Source organism: Pristiophorus japonicus, chromosome 6, assembly GCF_044704955.1.
Source record: "Pristiophorus japonicus isolate sPriJap1 chromosome 6, sPriJap1.hap1, whole genome shotgun sequence".
NCBI classification, from domain to species: domain Eukaryota; kingdom Metazoa; phylum Chordata; class Chondrichthyes; family Pristiophoridae; genus Pristiophorus; species Pristiophorus japonicus.
The window spans coordinates 191,932,455-191,954,844 of record NC_091982.1 but is presented as its reverse complement, the minus strand read 5'-3'; the positions used below and the strand labels follow the sequence as shown (position 1 = coordinate 191,954,844).

At 40.4% G+C, this 22,390-nt stretch overlaps 1 protein-coding gene across 2 annotated transcripts in view; it reads left to right on the top strand.

The window, feature by feature from the left end:
* Positions 1-16,592: 16,592 nt before the first annotated feature.
* The window catches only part of usp13 (ubiquitin specific peptidase 13), a 200,413-nt gene continuing 194,615 nt past the window's right edge, over positions 16,593-22,390 (top strand). For both annotated transcript variants that reach the window (XR_011593650.1, XM_070883495.1), the window contains exons 1-2: positions 16,593-16,769; positions 21,227-21,352. Coding sequence is in view for 1 of the 2 variants with exons in the window: in XM_070883495.1 (XP_070739596.1) it covers positions 16,659-16,769; positions 21,227-21,352 (237 nt within the window). In the remaining variant the exon portion in view is untranslated. The remainder of the gene's footprint in view (positions 16,770-21,226; positions 21,353-22,390) is intronic.

Below are 22,390 nucleotides of genomic sequence, written 5' to 3'. Positions count from 1 at the left end.
ACTAAAAGGAAAAAGAAAAATACTCACCAATCCACCAGCCAATCACTTACCCGCTTGGCTGTGATGTCACACTTCGTTTTGATTTTTAAAAACTTTTTGTCCCTGCACCAGCCGGCCCCTCTGACGGCCGTGCCCTTTTTATGAGCCTCTCGATCCTCCCGCTCCTGCTCCTGTGGCTCCTCCGATGGCCGCAAAATTTTTTATGGGCGCCTCGATCCTCCCGCTCCTGTTCCTATATACGGAACCACCATAAGTATGAATGGGAATACCCCCAAAAATACAGAAACACTGAAAATAGCAACAAAAAAAAAATCACACATTTGAAATGAATAAAAATGGAATTTAATTAATTATTTAAAACAAAAATTTAATTTTTAAAAATAAAAATGTGCATATTTTAATGGATCTAAAGTAAACATAAATGTTGGCATTTAAATAAAATGATCTTTCTGTACTTTAAATGTCTTACGCTGATAAAAGGAGGCCTTACGCCTGCTTTTTTCAGTCGTAAGAATTTGAAGGGCATTAGCTGGGCAAGAGTTGGGCAAATGGTCCAACTCTCCGTCCGCGGAGGCCCTTTACTTTCAGATGCGGTGGATTTGTCAAGCGGATTCTTGACAGATCGCAAGTTCTGGGTTTAGGCGCTGGTGCTTCGCGTAGCTAAACTCGGAACTTGCATGGCCCCTACGGGCACATGCACACCTCGAACTCGCCCGTAGGGGCCACGAATTCAGGCCCCTTATGTTCCATTGATAAATATTACATTTTAGCTTAAACAATAGTTTTAGTAGAGATGTTTTTAAAATGATATTTCTTTCTTCACAGAGAATATAAATTGCTGCAATAAAATAGAGTTGAATTTAGTAACAATGGATTTTACAGTTTTGCTAGTTATCATTCCCTCACAATCAAATGGTTGCTAGTGAATTCCATAAATCGGTATTTTTAAGGAAGTCAGGATTTGCTTCCCAATAATTCATCTTGCTTGGTTTTACAAATTGGTAATAAAATTAATGAGTAATCATTTGGGCTTCCAAGAAAAGTTTTTGAATTCATTACAATTGGAGCTCTGCTGGAGAACCTGCACACTACCTGTATAATCTAGTAACCAGCATCTTAGAATTGACTTAATTAACCCGGACTGGCTTTCCCTCCCTCTATGTAATGAAATATCTGTCTTTGCTCAGTGCTTCTCTTGACATTGGATACTGAGCCGTAAAGTAATGTATTGACACAGAAACATGCTGGGCTACCAGGTTGTCTTAAAGTGGAACTCTCTTAAGATCCATTTAAATTTTTAGTGCAAATATGAATCTCAACTTAGATTTGATTTATGCCAGTTCAGACTAAAAAAAACAGAGAGAAATTCTGGAATTATTCCAGAGTTTGTGGTGGAGTAACTGTAGGGTTCTATGGAAAGATGGATAAAATGGCCTCCCTCATCAGTATTTATTTTTGTATTCTTATCTATGTTTTGGCTGGTGTAGAATTTATTCATTCCCAATCATTTAAAGAGGACATATGAAAGAATTAATTCAGGACCCTTGATGGTCATTTTGTTTCTACCGTAGATCATATCTGCAAGATGAAGGGGTTGACTTATTAAGATAGGTTGCGCTATACACATTGGAGTTCAGAGGAATGAGAGTTGATCTTATTGAAACATAAGATAATAAGGGGGCTCGACAAGGTGGATGCAGAGAGGATATTTCCACTCATAGGGGAAACTAAAACTAGGGTACATAGTTTAGAATAAGGGGCCGCCCATTTAAAACTGAGATGAGAAATTTATTCTCTCAGAGGGTTGTAAATCTATGGAATTCTCTGCCCCAGAGAGCTGTGGAGGCTGGGTCTTTGATACATTTAAATAAGAACATAAGAACATAAGCAATAGGAGCAGGAGTAGGCCATACGGCCCCTCAATCCTGCTCCACCATTTAATACGATCATGGCTGATCCGATCATGGACTCAGGTCCATTTCCCTGCCCGCTCCCCATAACCCCTTATATTCCCTTATCGGTTAAGAAGCTGTCTATCTCTATCTTAAATGTATTCAATGACCCAGCTTCCACAGCTCTCTGAGGTAGCGAATTCCACAGATTTACAACCCTCTGAGAGAAGAAATTCCTCCTCATCTCAGTTTTAAATGGCCGGTCCCTTATGCTAAAATTATGCCTCCTAGTTCTAGTTTTCCCTATCAGTGGAAACATCCTCTCTGCATCCACCTTGTCAAGCCCTCTCATAATCTTATACATTTCGATAAGATCACCTCTCATTCTTCTGAATTCCAATGAGTAGAGACTCAACCACCTCAACCTTTCCTCATAAGTCAACCCCCTCATCTCCGGAATCAACCTAGTGAATCCTCTCTGACCTGCCTCCAAAGCAAGTACATCCTTTCTTAAATATGGAAATCAAAGCTTTACACAGTATTCCAGGTGTGGCCTCACCAATAACCTGTATTACTGCAGCAAGACTTCTCTGCTTTTATACTCCATCCCCTTTGCAATAAAGGATAAGATTCCATTGGCCTTCCTGATCATTGCTGTACCTGCATACTAACCTTTTGTGTTTCATGCACCAGGTCCCAATGTACAGCACTTTGCAATTTTTTTCCATTTAAATAATAACTTGCTCTTCAATTTTTTCTGACAAAGTGCATAATCTCACACTTTCCAACATTATACTCCATCTGCCAAATTTTCACCCACTCACTTAGCCTATCTATGTCCTTTTGCAGGTTTTTTTTTGCCCTCCTCACACATTGCTTTTCCTCCTATCTTTGTATCGTCAGCAAACTTGGCTACGTTACACTCAGTCCCTTCATCCAAGCCGTTAATATAAATTGTAAATAGTTGGGGTCCCAGCACTGATCCTTGCGGCACCCTGTTGGGGTAAAAAGAAGACTTCTCTTCCTGAAGGTGGATTCCCTGATATAAGGATTTGACACCTGCCCTCTCTCATATAGCAACCACGGAATCACTCGGACTAAACCTTAGTTCAACTGGGTTTTATTCAAACATGCTCGGGAAGATTCCGATGAACACTTCGGTAGAACAACAGTTTGTAATGACAGTTATACATTTTCTGAGGTGTGTGACCCTCCTACAAAACCATCAATTGGTCTACTACTATCAACGAAGTTACATTAATTTGTTGACTCTTATCAGACTAGCTCTGAGTAGTTCTACCTCACCTGTCCATTTCCCATCACATGTCACCCTCCCGGAATGTGTTATTCAATGGTGTCAACTTGCCTCAGTTTCTCATACCGTGTGAAATAACCTTGCTTCCCAGGTTTGCTATCTTGTTCCCAAATACCTGCTTTCTTATCCTATTCCCAAGAGAACTTCAGTCATAATGTCCTAGTTTGTCATGAGATTCAGATGCTGTTACAATCCAGACTGTTGACTCTCCACTGCCCTTGGTGTTATTCAGAATGTAAATCTGTATTAAGGTTAACACAATGGATGGTTCATTACCCATCAAGCTTCGCTGTTTCCCTCTTCTTAACCCAATGTAAGCGAGTGTATGAGCATGCTTTACATACATAAGCGAGGTTTACATAATCGGTCAATATTATAATCCCTACCATAAGACAGAGGAATTCCTGATTCCTCAGAACCTCTTGATACTAATAAGCCCTTTCAATCTTGACCATTTTACGTGTCAGATCAATTCACTACCTTCAGTATCCCCATTCGTGACCATTGGTCTGTCTCCACTCAGTGACCATTTTTTTATCCCCTTACAATCTCTACTAATGGCCCATGGCTATATGCCCAAGATATGCCATTTCCCAATTACTTCCTCATGGGTGAACCTCCAGGGTTGCCCTTTCGCTTGGATAGTACTACTTCCCGAACTGCAGGACCCAGTTGTTGGCTTTTCCATCAAAGTTATACTAAATAAGTCCTTTCTGCCAGACTGTCTATATTCCCTTTATTCAATGTTTTATCTATTGTTCGGGCTATGGCCTGCCTCTTACGTAAGTTACACTTTTTACAGGCTAACAAAAACAAGATGACCAAGATGATCCATTGCAGTACAACCAGTATATGTGACACTATCTGTATCCACGAATGCAGTTGCACATTGAGTCCAGCGTTCCAAAGTCTTTTATACCACAGCTGGATAGCCAACATTTTTTCAGTGTCTCTTTGCAGTTTGTCTATGTCTTCCATCAGGACTATATATTTCAGTCGTTGCTTCCGAATATCCTGCTCCAGTCTAGTTTGTTCCTCATTCAGTTAGGGTATCGGTTTTCCTTGTGGTCCGATGGCCTTCTCATATCCTTCTCAGATAGTGTCCATCATTGTCCCATTGATGGTTTCTTCTTTCAGTTCAGAGTTTATAACGTATCCATTTTTGTGTGTCTCGTCATGCGGGGTAAAGCAGAAGTCAATATTCATGATGGCGCATGAGGTATCTCCTCCCTTATTTGTGACCGTCATCTCAGTCGCTGTGGTGCTCACACACCATTCCCCATTTCCTCGTGGAGCAACGGTGGTTTCATAGTCCCATGCTAGGGCGGTGATATTCAAGGTGCACCCGTCCACTTGCTCATATCCAGTCATCTTTGAGCATTCGTAGTGGATCTTGACATAAAACAACTTGGTTATTTTTATAGCAATCATCTATGCTGAGATTCTTAATACTGTTCTCTTTAATTACATATCTGGATAGGTCATGGTAACGCACACGAGTTTGATTTCTTATTTCCTCTATATTGTTTGTTTGGTATAGAGGATCTCCCTTTGTCACATTATACTGTGGTATAGATAATACAAAACCTATTATATTTAAATGTCCGGTTACACATTTTGAAGTTGCTCTAGGTTATGTTGTATACCACTGAGTAACCATGCTCCGTACCCTGCATACTATTTCTGTCCGTACTCAAGTTTCTTTCCGCTCTATTTATCGAATTTATAGTTCTGGCATGGTGGCGCAATGTGTGACAATTCCCTCTCCAACAATCCCTGTAAGGTTCGGGTTAGGACGTTGACCCGATCATCTATCGTGTGCAGGTCTATAGCGTTTACCGTCACAACTCCCGCTGCATATCCCACGCCTACCATTTCTAGTATCCCTCTTTTTCCCCAGTCCCGCTTTTTACCTGACCCTCTTTCCAAATCTTATCTTTGTTCTGCCTTATTACCAAACCCCCCTTTTGCCCCAGCGTTCATAGTTGGACACGTTGGTGGTGCTGGGGGTGTGGTGGTCAGGGCCCTGGTAGTGCTCATTGTTGCTAAAGTAGTGGGTGGGGCCGTGTTGGTGGGTCTATCTCGGGAGATATCCCTCCACCACCATTCATAGATGTCTGCACATGAAGTGAAATCGGCACCCCCTTTCCCCTGGATGCAGTATCTTTGTCCCCCCCTCCTGGTTATAAAATACACTGCGGTCTTATTCACACTAATTATTGGTCCCGTATTACTCGCCCATCCCCAATGTTGTTTCGTTTCCTCGTTACGTTGTTTTATGCCCGTTATGCCGATGCTGCAATTTAAGTCCACTATTGCTTAGTCCGTCACCGTCAGCATTTTGATTCTTTATCACAACTAATGTCGCCCGAGTCCCTGTAATACAGGCCTTGCCGTTCCTCAGCCTGTTGTCCTTGATATGAGGATGAATTACCTCACGTTGTTCCCACGAGCACCAAAATCCTGCAAAGAAAACAATATTTCTCGGTCGTCACCAGTTAGTTAGTGACTATGTTTTCCAACTGGGTCCAGTGTTTCCACTTGCCAATACCCCTTATAACTAAGCAGGCACCTGTGTCCCTTACCATTACCTGATGGGGTCCGGTCCACTTTGGTGTGAGCCTGGATCTCTCTGGGTTAATCCTTACCATCACCTGACTGCCTACTTGGGGTATTTGGACCTTCTGTTCCTTAAGTCCTTGATAACTTGTTGATTTTTGCCTGATCCCTAGTCATCATAGGTTGTCCCTCGGAATCGAGGAAGACTTGCTTCCACTCTTAGCATGAGTTCTTAGGTGGCTGTACTGTTCAATACGAGAACCACAGTCGCTGTCACAGGTGGGACAGACAGTGGTTGAAGGGAAGAATAGGCGGGGAGCCTGGTTTGCCGCACGCTCCTTCCGCTGCCTGCGCTTGATTTCTGCATGCTCTCGGCGACGATACTTGAGAAGCTCAGCACCCTCCCCGATGCACTTCCTCCACTTAGGGTGGTCTTTGGCCGGGGACTCCCAGGTGTCAGTGGAGATGTCGCACTCTAGCATGGGCCTTACGCTAAACATCAGTTAAGACAAAGGTCCTCCACCAGCCTATCCTCGCCGCACAGCACTGCCCCCCAGACATCAAGATCCACAATGTGGACCACTTCTCTTATCTCGGGAGCCTCCTATCAACAAGAGCAGGCATTGACGATGTGATCCAATACTGCCTCCAGTGCGCCAATGCAGCCTTCAGCTTCCTGAGGAAAAGAGTGTTTGAAGACCAGGCCCTCAAAACTGTCACCAAGCTCATGGCCTGATCCCTAGTAAAGCGCAGGTCTGTTTCATTATCTTCCCTGTGAAGTGTGTACCTTGATCTGAGCCCAGCTGCAGTGGCATTCCCCATCGGGGAATTATAACTAGGCAGTATGTCTTTCCTTTGTTGCTGGGTAATGGTCCAGTAAAATTTATCTGTAAGTTTTCCCAGGGTCCTTCTTGTCGGGGCTGATGTCCCATTCTGACCTTTACTTCCCCCCCTGGTTTGTATTGGGTGCATGTCAGGCACCTTATACAGTGGTTCTCTATATCTCTACCCATTCTCTTCCATCACCACCATCTGGACATCGAGCTTATCATGATGGTTCTACCTGTATGGACATACCAGTGGTATAAATTCCCATCTTTCCTCCATACCCCGTCGGTCCCTTGTTGGGCTCCACTCTGCTTCCATCCCTCCTTTTCCTGTGGAGTGGCTTCTCCCAGTACCTTAAGTGTGTTTACTTCCTCAGGCCCGATTGTACATGCTCCGACCTGGGCTTCCCCGGCCAGTGTACCTGTCTCCACCACCCCCTTGGCAGCCTCGTCTGCCCAGCACACACTCTTGGGGTAGGAGGGAGGCTTCCACCAATTTCTTAACAATATCCTCGTATTTTATTGGCCCTCCTCCTGAAGTGATGTATCCCCGTCTACTCAGGCTATCATATCATGCACTACTCCAAAAGCATACCGACTGTCTGTATAGATGTTTACTCTTTTCCCTTAGCCATCCTCAGAACCTTGGTGAGAGCCATCAATTCAGCCACTTGAACCGATAGACCCCCTTTTAGACGTCCTTCCCTTCTAACCTGTCCACTGCTATCTACCACTGCCCATCCCGTCCGTGGTGTCCCGTTGATATCGCGCTGGGACCCATCGACATATAGATCCATGTCTGTCTCCTCAAGCCTGACTACTTCCCTCATCTTCTCCTGCTGGGCTACACTGATGCTCCTCTCCCTGCATAATGATCCACCCTGCAGGGTTGTTACATTGTCACCGTCCCATTGAGGGGTAAGAGCATTGCTTCCCACCTAGCCCTTCATACGTCGCATACCGTTTTTAGCCTTCCTGTTTTAAGCACTTCTACTAAGGTATGCTGGGTACGTAGGATAACGTGTCCCGACATTACTATTGGTTCGCTAACTCTGATGGCCCATGCCCCACAGTCGAGGGCAGGAACATACCTCGACAGTCCTGTGGTTACAGGTTGCGGTTTACCTGAGTAATAGGCCACTGGCCTATGTTTGTCCCCATGTAACTGAGTCACTATCATGTTATAATGATTGTTACTGTGGTAGGTATAGATGTGGAAGGGACTATTCTGGTTGGGTAATCCCAGGGCTGGAGCACTTGTGAGAGTTTGTTTTAACCTTACAAACGCAGTTTCCTGATCAGGGCTCCAGTTTACTGGCTCTTGGGAGGGTTTCTCCCCTTTGACCAGTATAGGTTGGGCCATCTCGACATATTCGGGAATAAAATTTTGGCAATAGTGGAATAATCCTAGTACCTGCCTTATCCCTTTCATGGTCCCTGGCTTTAGTATCAATCTAATAGCCTCCTTTCTGTCCTTGGGCATTTGTTTTTTCCCTTTTGTTATGATGTATTCTAGATATTTTACTTCACTCTTTCCATATTAAAGGTATTAAACATTTAAAAAAAAAATCTTTATAACCGTTACAATTTTATTTTCCTTCTGGCATTTGGGAAAATTATCACTTCCAATTAAGAAACTCAAATTAATAATGTCCAGTAATTTTTTTAATTCCATGCAGCGATGCTAAAGTTGTTTGGTGAACTAAATAAAACAGCTGTCAGTGGAAAGGGTTAACTCCTTTGCAGGTTCGTAAGAAGTCATGACATGACTGCGTAATTCTTTTTTTTAAACCTTTCCTGATATCAGAATACGGCATCCATTTTTTAAAAAAGGTTTTTAAACCGAAATTTAAATCTTCTTTACTGCAGTAGAAACTTTCCCGTGATTTAAAATTATCAACATAGAATGTCTTTTATCTCTTTTCCAATGTGGTGAAGGCTTCATATTCATATTTTGAAAAGGAACCGGAAGTTCACCGTGGCCATGATGGAAGTCCGGTTTTCATTGGTTAATTACCCTCAGTAATCCAATTAAACCAATATCTTTTTCAAAGCCAATATCAAATAGCATCCAGTAAGTTACATCTTTTTCCATTGTTAATTTAAACTGCATAAGACAATCGCAAAATTTTTCTCCAATTAAACGTTCAATTTGTTTTCCTTTTAGCAATCTAACTTCAAGGTTGCATGTTTTATCTTTTGATAAACAACCCGTCCTTTGTGCATTCAATTCCGGTGCACAATGAACATATCCGAAAAGTGGGGGAGCTAGAACAAACATATCGTTCCCCGCCCCCCTTTGAATCGTAACTTAATATTTTAATGGCCTTCCTCCAGTCCATCGTTAAACATCTTTGTTTTCTCTTTCTTGGCACAAAAGTTGCAGCTTCTGTGTCGGTTTTAACTCATAAGTTTTTAAAAATTATTTTCACATTCTTTCCTGCGAGCATTTATACTCGAGACCCTTCTGGTCCATATCTCAGAGACCCACTTTTGTCTTCATTCCATCCCATTGGCCAGTTTTTCCTAAACACCCCCCTTTAGGTTGTATTCCTTCTTGTTTGTGCCGCACATGATCAATACAGGCTTCTCCCCATTATTACCATGTCACCCGTTAAGCTTCAGGACATACACCTATTTCCTACCTCGGTTTCCGTCCTTCGTGGTTCGTGAGTTATACAGATTACCCCCTCTTAGTTCTTTATACAGATTACCCCCTTCCCCGTACAAAAAACATACTCACTGTAATTGCTAGCTGCCACATCGTCCAGGTCGGAGTGTCTGTACCCTACTTGCAGTGCCAATTGTTGGGGTAAAAAGAAGACTTCTCTTCCTTAAGGTGGACTCCCTGATATAAGGAATCAACACCTGCCCTCTCGTATCCACGGAATCACTCAGACTAAACCTTGGTTCAACTGGTTTTTATTCAAGCATGCTCGGGAAGATTCCGATGAACACTTCCCAGAACAACAGTTTGTAATGACAGTTATACATTTTCTGAGGTGTGCAACCCGCCTACAAAACCATTGATTGGTCTACTGCTATCAGCGAAGTTACATTGATTTATTGACTTTTATCAGACTAGCTCTGAGTAGTTCTACCCCACCTGTCCATCTCCCATCACATGTCACCCTCCCGGAATGTGTTATTCAATGGTGTCAACTTTGCCTCAGTTTCTCATGACGTGTGAAATATCCTTGCTTCCCAGGGTTTGCTATCTTGTTCCCAAATACCTGCTTTCTTATCCTGTTCCCAAGAGAACTTCAGTCATAATGTCCTAGTTTGTCATGAGATTCAGATGCTGTTACAATCTATGTTCCAGGCTGTTGATTCTCCACTGCCCTTGGTGTTATTCAGAATGTAAATCTGTATTAAGGTTAACACAACGGATGGTTCATTACCCATCAAGCTTCGCTGTTTCCCTCTTCTTAACGTAAGTGAATGTATAGCGTGCTTTACATACATAAACGAGTTTTACATAATCGGTCAATATTACACTCCCTACCATAAGACAGGGGAACTCCTAATTCCTCAGAACCTCCTAATACTGATAAACCTTTTTAATCTGGACCATTTTACGTGTCAGATCAATTCACTACCTTCAGTATCCCCATTCGCGACCATCGGTCTGTCTCCACTCCAGTGATCGTTTTTTATCCCCTTACACACCCCACTAGTTACTGATTGCCAACCCGAGAATGTACCATTTATCCCGACTCTGTTTTCTGTTAGTTAGACAATCCTCTACCCATGCTAATATATTACCCCTAACCCTGTGAACTTTTATCTTGTGCAGTAACCTTTTATGTGGCACCTTGTCAAATGCCTTCTGGAAGTCCAAATACACCACATCCACTGGTTCCCCTTTATCCACCCTGTTCATTACATCCTCAAAGAATTCCAGCAAATTTGTCAAACATGACTTCCACTTCATAAATCCATGCTGACTCTGCCTGACTGAATTATGTTTTTCCAAATGTCCTGCTACTGCTTCTTTAATAATGGACTCCAACATTTTTCCAACCACAGATGTGAGGCTAACTGGTCTATAGTTTCCTGCTTTTTGTCTGCCTCCTTTTTTAAATAGGGCGTTACATTTGCAGTTTTCCAATCTGCTGGGACCTCCCCAGAATCCAGGGAATTTTGGTAAATTACAACCAATGCATCCACTATCCCTGCTGCTACTTCTCTTAAGACCCTAGGATGCAAGCCATCAGGTCCAGGGGATTTATCTGCCTTTAGTCCCATTATTTTACGGTATACTACCTCCTTAGTGATTGTGATTGTGTTAAGTTCCTCCCCCCCTATAGCCCCTTGACTATCCATTGTTGGGATATTTTTAGTGTCCTCTACCGTAAAGACTGATACAAAATATTTGTTCAGAGTTTCTGCCATCTCCATGTTCCTCATTACTAATTCCCCGGTCTCATTCTCCAAGGGACCAATATTTACTTTAGCCACTCTTTTCATTTTTATATACCTGTAGAAACTCTTACTATCTATTTTTATATGTCATGCTAGTTTACTTTCATAGTCTATCTTCCCTTTCTTAATCATTTTTTTAGTCATTCTTTTCTGGCTTTTAAAAGCTTCCCAATCTTCTGTCCTCCCATTAGTTTTGGCCACTTTATATGCCCTTGTTTTTAATTGGATGCTATACTTTATTTCTTTAGTTAGCCACGGATGGCTATCTTTTCTTTTACACCCTTTTCTCCTCACTGGAATATATTTTTCTTGAGAGTTATGAAATATCTTCTTAAATGCACGCCACTGTTCATCAACCATCCTACACTTTAATCTATTTTCCACTTTAGCCAATCTGCCCTCAGACCTTTGTAGTCTCCTTTATTTAAGCTTAGTATGCTGGTTTGAGATCCAACTTTCTCGCCCTCCATCTGAATTTGAAATTCAACCATGCCAAGATCATTCATTCCAAGGGGATCCTTACTAGATAGTTTATTAATCCTGTCTTATTACACAGGACCAGATCTAAGATAGCCTGCCCCCTGGTTGGTTCCGTTACATACTGCTCAAGGTACCCGTCCCTTATGCACTCTATAAACTCTTCCTCAAGGCTACCATGACCAATTTGATTTGTCCAATTAATATGGAGGTTAAAATCACCCATGATTATTGCTGTTCCCTTTTTACAAGCCCCCACTATTTCTTGGTTTACACTCTGACTAACAGAGTTGCTACTGTTAGGGGGCCTCTAGACTACACCCACCAGTGATTTTTTTCCCCTTACTTTCCTTATTTCCATCCAAACTGTTTCAACATCCTGATCATTTGAGCCAATATTGTTTCTCACTAATGCAGTGATTCCATCCTTTATCAACAGAGCTATCTCGCCTCCTTTTTTCCTTTCTGTCTGTCCTCCCGAATTGTCATGATCTTATTGATCTTATTGAATTAAGGCGAAGATAGACAGATTTTTGAGTGATAAGGGAGTAAAAGGTTATGGGTAGCGGGCAAGGATGATCTTATTGAATGGTGGAGAAGACTCGAGGGGCCAAATGGCCTACTCCTTTCATTCTCATTTCTCATGTTCTTATGTTCAAACCCACTGGCTAGCTTTCCCTGGCATTATTTTAATGCAAATATATAGACTTTTTGAAGACTTACTTGTTTTATTGGCAGCAAGTTAACAATTTTTCTTTTTTGGTGCTGTTACTTCCAGATTGAAGTAACAGTGAAAGCAACTACCCTTACCGAAACTTGATTTTGCAATGCTCTGCACTGAAGCCTGGTGAGTCACACTGGCCTTAACCATCTAGTACCAAATTATCCTTTCAGTTCAGTGGTTTAAAAAAAACTGATAATGACTTTGCCAGGTGCTGTTTAAGATGAAGTAAACAGATTTGTTTTTAAGCAACCATAATTTAGATTGCTTATGCATCAAAAGTTCAGTAATCTTGTTAGATGCAATATGCAATTATATACTACTTACTGATTAGAATGGCAGCTGAAGGTTCCGACCTTCCATTATGTCAAGCAAAAGCTGTTGTTCACATCATCAGTGTTGTCTACTGTAGGACATCTATACCAATAACACTGCCACACAATTACATTGTAAATGTTCCAGAGATTTGCTACCAAAATGGGGACAATCAAAATAATATCAATTTGCAATAGTATCTTGCTCATTGTTCTCTCTTTCTGACTCACAACAGAATATGAGTCTACTCTTTTAATTCAAATTATTGGGTAATTCATTTTTTAGTGCAAATAAATGACTTTGAATTATCAGTAAACTGTATCTGAATCTAAATGATAACAAATCAGTCACTACATTTCTCATCTACCTGCTTCCCCTCGGTGGCATCATCTGAAAACACAACATCAGGTTTCACATGTACCCCGATGACATTCAGCTCTACCACACCACCACCTCTGTCGACCCCTCCATTGTCTCTAATTTGTCATACTGCTTGACCGACATCCAGTACTGGATGAGCAGATATTTCCTCCAACTAGATATTGTCTTCGGTGCCCACCACAAACTCTGTTCCCTAGCCACTGACTCTATCCCTCCTCCTGGCCACTGTCTTTCGCTGAACCAGACCGTTCGCAACCTTGGTGTCATCTCTGACCCCGAGGTGAGCTTCTGACCACTTATCCATCCCAGCAACAAAGCACCCTACTTCCAACTCTGTAACATCACCCGACTCCTCCCTTGCCTCAGCTTATCTGCTGCTGAAACACTCACCCATGCCTTTGTTACCTCCAGTCTTGACTAATCCAATGCACTCCTGGCCGGCCTTCCCTCTCCCACCCGCCATAAACTTGAGCTCATCAAAAACCCTGCTGCCCGTATCCTAACTCGCACCAAGTCCCGTTCATCTTTCATCCCTGTACTCGCTGACCTACATTGGCTCCCGATCCGGCAATGCCTCAATTTTAAAATTCTCATCCTTGTTTTCAAATCCCTCTATGGCCTTGCCCACCCTATCTCTGTAACCTCCTCCAGTCCTACAACCCTCTGAGATCTCTGCACTCCTCCAATTCTGGCTTCATGTGCATCCCAATTTTGATCGCTCCACCTATGGCGGCTGTACTTCAGATGTCTCGGCCCTAAGCTCTGGAATTCCCTCCCTAAACCTCTCCACCTCTTTACCTATCTTTCCTCCTTGAAGACGCCCCTTAAAACCTATTTCTTTGACCAAGCTTTTGGTTATCTGCCCTATTATCTCCTTATATAGTTCGGTGTCAAATATTGTTTGATAATCACTGCTGTGAAATGCTTTGGGCTGTTTTACTTGTTAAAGGAGCTGCATTAATGCAAGTTGTTGTTGTACATTCAGTGGTTGAATTGAAACTGTTTCTGTAGGAACTGTATTTTCTATGTTGAATCCTTTGAAGGTATTAAAGGTATTTACTAGATGAAAATACCATCATCAGAACAGTCCAAAATAACTACTTGAACTCAGCATTAAAATTACTTCAGCTATTGAATCCATTTTGATATCTAAACCTCATATGACCACAACTACACTTTGTAAGATTAAATAGAAAAATTATAAACACACAAATCAGTACAGATAGTTGAGCAGATTTGGCATGGAAATTACTTGAAACAAAAGATGCAATTAGAAATTAATGAAAACAATATTTTAGAATAATCACATCTGGTTATATTTAGAATCACCATTTTTTCTTCTATTGGCCTTTCAACCAAAAGATCTACAATAATGTAATACTTATAATCTTTTATGTATGATGTACAAAACAGATGTTTTACTGTTAGGTCTCTCTATGCCATGCACAATGTCTGAAACAGGAGGCCAAAAGCAGGTAAACTTGCTCACAGGCCCATGGAATTCTGAAATTAGATATTGGTAGGTGCATGAGAATGGTACAGGATAACTTGCCTTCTACTTTTCCTACCAGATTCATGAGGAAATGCAAGGCTTAATTGCCTTTTTGCAAAAGCATCTGAGATCAGAAACACTGGGTGAAAAACCACAATCTACTACTTCATGAAGCAGTACTCCTGATCACCTAGGATATAGAATTAAATAACAAAAATATACAAAAAAGTTGTTCCCTCTCTTAAGTATAAACTCAAACTTTGTACTTTTAAAATTAAAGCAGGAATGCTTTTTGAAAGAGGACAGAAACCTATTTCAAGAACCATCACACCATTGCAACACCCATTGCTGTTCTCAGGGTTCAGGTGTGTCAATACCATTAGGAACCTTAAATACCTCAATAAGATCCCCTCTCAATCTTCTCTTAAATTTAAATGAATTTAGCACTGTGCAGATGATTTCAGTGATTCCTTCACTTACACCAGTAAGACCTTTTTCTGTGCTGCATCCTATAGACTAATAATATTTAGTTTATAATTCCAATGCTTATTTCTTCTCCCTAGTCTCATCACTTGCATTGATTGGCAGTGAAGTTCTTTGCCATTTCTCAGCCCAAAGTCCCAATTTATCTTCATCTCTTTGCACCCAATCAACCTACTTTTGATCACATACTGCCCCCATCTACTTTGTCATTGGCATTTTTTTGTCTCTATTCCCACTTCCAAATTATTGATGTACAATGTGAATAGAAAATGTCCCACTAGATACTTCCTGCCACCCTGAGGCAATGCCATGTATGACCACCTTCTTTCCTTTGATGCAGCCAGTTACCAATCTATTTTATTAGCTGTCCACCTTTTGCATGTTTTTTCTACCTTATTTCCATTCTCCTTTACATCACTGCATCAAAAACCTTGCTGAAGTCTAGATAAACAATATTCCCTTTATGTAAACTTGTCAGCCTTATTGGCCTGTAATTACCAGGATAGCCCATTTACCATTCTAAAAGATAGACATTACACCCCTTTCTCTCCATTCCTTTGGTACAGTTCCCAATTCAAATGTTTTCCTAAAGATCCTTGCCAGAAAGTGACCAATTTTGTTGTCCATTTCCTTAAGTGCTGTTCTATGCAGATCATCTGGCCCCAGGTCTTACTGTCTTTGAGTGGAGTCAATATTTCCATCACTTTCTTGTTAGTATTGTCTTTAAAATGTCCTCTTTTCCCAGAAAATCAACTGTCACTTCTACGGGATTTAGCAATTTCTTCTGTAAACAATACAAATAAATTGTTCAAGATATTTCTCATTTCCTGATACCACATTCCTATTGGTATATTTTAAAGGTAGTTCTGTACTATCTCCTTTGCTCCCTGTTTATCCAGATGTATTTACAGAAAGCTTTACAAAAAATGTTCCTTCTTAAACTAATTCTCTAGTTTGCCTATCTAACCAGTTTTTGAAGTCTTCATACTATCCTTATATTTCTATGTGCCCAGCACTGAACCAGAAGATCGAGATTTGAGGAAAGCAAATCACTTTTTCATGACCTGTTGTCCATGTGGTTTTCCTCCTATTTCTATTGTGCTTCTTATCCGGGGTATAGATTTACTTTGTATTCATACACTGTGCCACTTCTCCATGTTTCATCCCTTTAACAGTCTACTTCCATTAGCTGCTTCCTTATTGTCCACAAATCCACCTTCCAAAAATTGTGTCTTCATTGCATCCTGGTCATCCATGATGAGTCTGACTTGGCAGGTCATGGAGCCTTAGGCTTCTCGGAGCAGAATGTAGAAAGTGTCTGATGCCAATTGAGCTGTGCTGCCTCCTAGCAATGACCTCATGGATCTAATTTTTTGTAAGGAAGTAAATCTCAGTATTAACATTTTCAATATTGGCATCTCCATTATAACCCATATCTCCTGGATGATTAATTGGTGAACAACACCCTGGGGGCACCGAGGAGATTTGTGAACGACTGACCATTGCTAGTAGTTAGACTTTCATAGCCGAGTCTCTCTGTACAAGGTGTCACTAATCTATCTTCCAGTTTAGTGTGGGTGAAGGCTTTTTGAATTTCGCGTTTTTTTTCTCTAGTGCAGGAGCGTCAGCAGGTCCGATGGCAGGAGGGAGGGCTGCGAGTTTGCACTGGTTTAAAAATAGTGTGTCGTCCTGCAATCTCTGCTCGCCCAGCTCCAGCTCAGTTCATAATCAATGTCTGCCCTGAACAGCATTCTGGGTTAGGAATGTCAACATGGCTGCAGACATCGGAGAACTGCTGGTCCCGTACATGCCAACCATCCGAGTCCCTCGATCAGGGGACAGGGTTTACAAGAGCGAATGCGCCTTCTCCTTTGACACCCCAGTAAGTAGGCAGCCCGGCCCTTTAGGGGGACGCACTTATGGGGACTTTCTTGTTCGAAGAGCTGGAAGTTTTCCACTGACATGTGAATAACTGCACAAACTGGCGATGGTCATCTGTAATTGGGAACTTGCTGGTAGCGGGAGGCGCTGGAGCGCGTTGCTGCTTTCGACGGGGCGAGAAAAGGCAGTGGGTAATGAGAGGGGACCAGCTCGACAATCTGCTGGAGCCATAATATAACAGAAAAGCAAGTGCAGGGACATGGCATTGCTGTGAATGGAGAGGGCGAGAATTTAAACCGAAATAAGGAGGAGGGTGTCTCATATGCTAAAGGGGTGTGTGGGGAGGCAACTCGCTGTCTAATCTGGCATATATTTGGACGAGTAATCTTCGTTAAAAAGGATCTGAAAGGCAAATAAAAAGCAATGAAATGCTCAAAGATGTTAATACTTCTGGAAAGAAAGGGAATAGAAGCCAGAGATGAAGGAAAATAACTTTTACAACTTTTAAACTCTTGTATAAATTCGAAAGGATGGTATAGACGTCAATACTACTTACTTTATTTAATTTTAATAAAATAGAAATGTTAAAATGTGGTAAAAGGTGACTCAGCTGTTTGGCGTTCATCAACAGTGCCTGAGACAAGTTATTTATATCCAGAGAGTTTGGGGCTTCGGTGTCGCATTTCTTTTTTTGCTCTGAACTGATTTTGTGTAAACCAATTAGTTAAAAAAAAATCAAGGAGATGAATTTACTTAATTAACAATTATTTCGTTAGAAGTATTAATCACGTTGAATTTTAGTTATATCTTGTATTCCTTTTATTTGAGGTGTAATGTGATCACTATATTAAGTGGAAATAGAACGTGTGTTGTACTCCATCTAGTGGCGATAAAGTATATGGAAAGTATTCACATCCCTACGTAATATCCAATCCAGAACCTATAATGGAAGGATATGTTAAGGTTGGATCACCTATGGTGGGAGGAGGCTTGCATGGGGCATAAACAACAACTTGCATTTATATAGCACCTTTTCATCCCAAAGCTCTTCACAGAAGGGTTCTTAAACAAAATTTGACACCGAGCTACATAGAGATATTTGGACAAGTGACCAAAAGCTTGGTCAAAGGAGTAGGTTTTAAGAAGTACTTTAAAGGAGGAGAGGTTGCGAGATTTAGCGAGGGAATTCCAGAACTTAGGGCCTAGGCAGCTGAAGACACAGCCGCCAATGGTGGGGCAATGGAATTCGGGGATGCACATGAAGGCAGAATTGGAGGAGCGCAGAGATCTTGGAGGGTTTTGCATTACAAATCTGCTAGTCTTCTTTGCATAAGTCACAATTCCAATCAATGGAGAAAACAAATGATTGAAAATGTAATAATGTTTGTTGGACCAAGGAACTGAGGGAAAACTGGATAAATTTAATATACATTAGCCTGTGTCTTTGTAGTGGGAGGTTTTAAAGAAGTCCATAATGCCCTTTTTTGTTAAATGTTTCAAAAGCTTTACAGCACAGATAACAAGTATTCTCAAGAAGTATATTTTTATTTGTACAATGTTAATTGGACCTACAATAATTTTGCACCAACACAAAGTGCAGATTGAGTAAACAATTAGCATTTTGAAATATTACTAAATTTCATAATAAAAACAGAACTAGCAAGAGTTCTGAGGAAGGGTCATCAACCTGAAACAGTTAACTGTGTTTTTCTCTCCACAGATGCTGCCTGACCCGTTGAGATTTCCAGCATTTTCTGTTTTTATTTCAAATTCCAGCATCCACAGTATTTTGCTTTTATATTATTAAGTGCCAGTCTGATTGTTAACCCATAACTGCATAGTTAAATTATAGGCTTCATCCCAAACAAAATATTTTAAACAGAACATATTTTTCATGTTTATGGATTAATTGACACAAATTTCAGATGTAACTTTGATACATAATGCAGAAACCAATGATCTTAGACCTGTTGGGCAGAATGGCCAGTTTCCTTGCTGTGAAATTATATTTCCATGTAATACCCTTAGTAGACACAACATAAAGAAATTTAAGTTCAAACGTACAAGCTATTTGAGTTTTTTGAACAAAATGCTCAGTTCAATAGGGTAATGGCTTATGTTTCAGTTTCAAATTATTGAGATAGTTTCCTATTTTACACGTAACAAGTTGGTGCGGCAGAGGTTCTTGAAATACATCACAGCACATTTATGCTTTTAAGCAGTTAAAGTCAATGGGAAAAATGTTTTATTTTAATACTTCACTTTTACAGTCAATGCTCATCAACATTGTTCCTGTGTATTACCAATTGGGCTAGTGCCATAAGGAAATTAGGCACATTTAACTTTCTAGTACAAATCTGACCACTTCTAATGGGAAATTCTACATCAAGATTCCTTATTTGTTATCTTCCTTCTTTTCAATGTTTTCTCTTTCTATTAATTGATCTCCCATGGAATTGAAGACAAGACCAAGTGCAATCTTCAGGTGAAGCATGGTTAGAGTACGAGGGATGGACTAGAGCATACAGATGCAGTTCAGTCCCATTTTAAAGTTATGCATTCTGTTTTTTTAATTTCATATTCTATCTATAGGAAAAAGCTTAGGAAGTAAGAGTTACAAATTTACACAGTTTCTCTTATAAATGTGGGAAAAGTCGAGACAAAAGTATGACAACAGGAAGTAAGGTTTTGAAGATAGTATGAAATATGACACAGGAGTCAGTCATGTGATTTTTAGATACCACTTTTACCTGCCTCTAAAGTGATTTCACTGAGCTGAACAAACTACAAAAAATTGAATGGACTCAAAGAAAATAATCATTTTGAGTCAAACCAAAAGTCAGTAGTATTGATATTAAATAGTATATATGCCATAAAATCTTTTCCGTGTTTCGAGATACACTTTTTGTGCAAAACATTTCATTTTGTAACATCTGTGTGCGTTAAGCATATCCCTTTTGATACATTGGCCTGGATTTTGCGCTGGTAATAATGATGAAACTGTCAGCGTTCGCTGTCATTACCGCTCTGAAATTGACAGCAACTTCAGGATTGAGTGCATGTGCAGATAAACGCGGAAATCCTGAAGTTGCGGTCACTCGTTCCCGCTCCGCCACAGGTTGCGCTGTGGAACTCCCCACAGCCAGCAATCAATCGAAGTCACAAAAAAAGGCAAATATTTCCCCTATTACGCTGAAATATTGCTGCTAAGTCCCTCCCCCCGTCCCCGATAAAGTTGACCCCTGTTGAAAGAGGTATAAGAGTTTTTAACAGTGTATTGACTGCTGAGCAACCGTTCTGGCCCTGAAAAACTAATTTTATATTTGTGGAATGTCAAATTTTTCCACTAATATGATTAAGAATTGCTTGGTTGGTCAATTTTTTTTAGTTTGTTTATGATATTTCAGCTTCTACTTTAATCCTATATGAATGTCCAAATCTTTATTTTGCTCTCTGTAAAATTTAAAATGTACTTTTTAAAAAGCAAAGTGACACGTAATTTGTATTAAAGAAAGAAAGACTTGGATTTATATAGCACCTTTCACGACCACCAGATGTCTCAAAGTGCTTTACAGCCAATGAAGTACTTTTGGAGTGTAGTCACTGTTGTAATATGGGAAACGCGGCAGCCAATTTGCGCACAAGCAAGTTCCCACAAACAGCAATATGATAATGACCAGATAACCTGGTTAGGCTGCCATTAGGCAGCTTGTGATCTCTGAAATGTGACAAAAATGAAGCCTGCATTAGACGTACCATTTAACCAGAGTCACTAGGTGATCCACATCAACAAAAGTACAGAAAACATATTGTCACACTGAATATGCATGTGATTTAGGCAATTCTGGAGGCTGTCTCAATGATGTGTAGGAGCTCTTTAGCATTCCAGCTACATGCTTCTCTTTATGACCGGTCATCATCATCATCGTCGGCCTCGAATTGAATCCATGGACTCGAAGAGCCTACGTTGCTGTGTAAAGATAGTGAAAGAGTTTTCTGAAGCTACGTTTTAACTAGGAATATATTTAAAATAAATATCTACAGTCTGCAAAAAGATTAGCTGCACTTTGTGTTTTGATAAATAGTGCTACATATGCTGACTCTTTTAGAAACATATGCTGAGTTAACTCAATCTTGCAATACTGACACTGCGTACTAAAGCGTCTCTCATCAAATCACTAAATGACGATGGCTTATATACTGTGAGCAGAAAGATATTAATCGTAATTATGGAAGAACATGCGTTCTTAAACATTGGAGAAACTGAAAAATTCTATGTTTTAAAGCACTTTCTATGGCAGTTGTGCATAATGCTATTTTAGTTGAATTAAAACTTGAAGTTAAATGTTGTACAGGTATATGATATTGAAGTTATTTATCTTAGTGCTTCAAACTTTATTTTCCCATTTATTCTCCACTGTCTTCAAAATTAAACCCATCTTTTTGTTTAAATTGCAGGAATCAGAAGGTGGCCTTTACGTGTGTATGAGTACTTTTCTCGGGTTTGGAAGGGAACACGTAGAGAGGCATTATCGCAAAACAGGGCAATGTGTCTATATGCATCTAAAGCGAACGATAAAGGAGGTAAGAATGGTATCAGCAACAGAACAATTAGTTTATTTTTAACACAATGTAGGTTTAAAAGTCACTACTCATGGCTACCAACTTGATTGAATTTTTTTGAAGAGGTTATAAAGTTGATGGATGATGAGGGTCCAGTCGATATTGTGTATCTGGATTTTGGAATAGCTTTGATGAAGCTGAAAAAAAAAATCTGCCAAGTAGGATTGCATCTTGGGTGATTGGCAGGCAGATCTTGAGTTGGATAGTGAGTTTATTATATTTCCACAGAAGGAAGGTAGGTATTAATGGTAGCGAGTTGTTAGTAGGTAGGTTTACCGAGAGTTTAAAGATGTGGAATAGCACAAGAAAGATTGAAGACCAAGTGTTCAAGACAAGGATAGAAGCAGAGTGGCTGGGAAAACAAGGCAAAGTATATCAAAGACTTGATAACCTAGTAATGGAGGATGGTGGGAAGGAGAAACTTGGTGAAAAGAACAAGAAAGCTTTGGGGAAAATGAACAGTAATACTGGGAGGGGGAAAATCATGGACTATTGGAACACAATCTGTGAATGACCGAGATTAAGATGAGGAGACTGAGAAACAGTGGAAAACTAATTAGAGAGACTTCAGTCCACAGTGTGAAAAGAATGAATGGTATTGAAAGCTGCACAGAGACCAGCAAAAGTGTAGAAGAAAAAAGGAAGCAACAATTGGAGAGGGTTGAAACAAGTGTCACAATACTAAGATGTCAAATAGCAATGTACAAGTCCAATGATGGGTACCTGGAGTGCATCTGAGAGGGGTATCATGTCAGCATTATTAACCAACAGGAATTATAAGCTGGAAATGTATCTCTGTCTAGATGAATTAATATGTACAAATATATTAACAACCCAGAGACTTTTGAATTAAGGTTGTATACAAGTGTCTAAGGGATAAATTATGTGTTAAAGTGATTCATTTATTTTAGTTTTTTTTTTCCAAGTTGCATTTTTGAATCTGCTGAGTGAATTCTAAGTAAATCACCCTTTGGCATTGCATTGAGTAATTCAAATAAT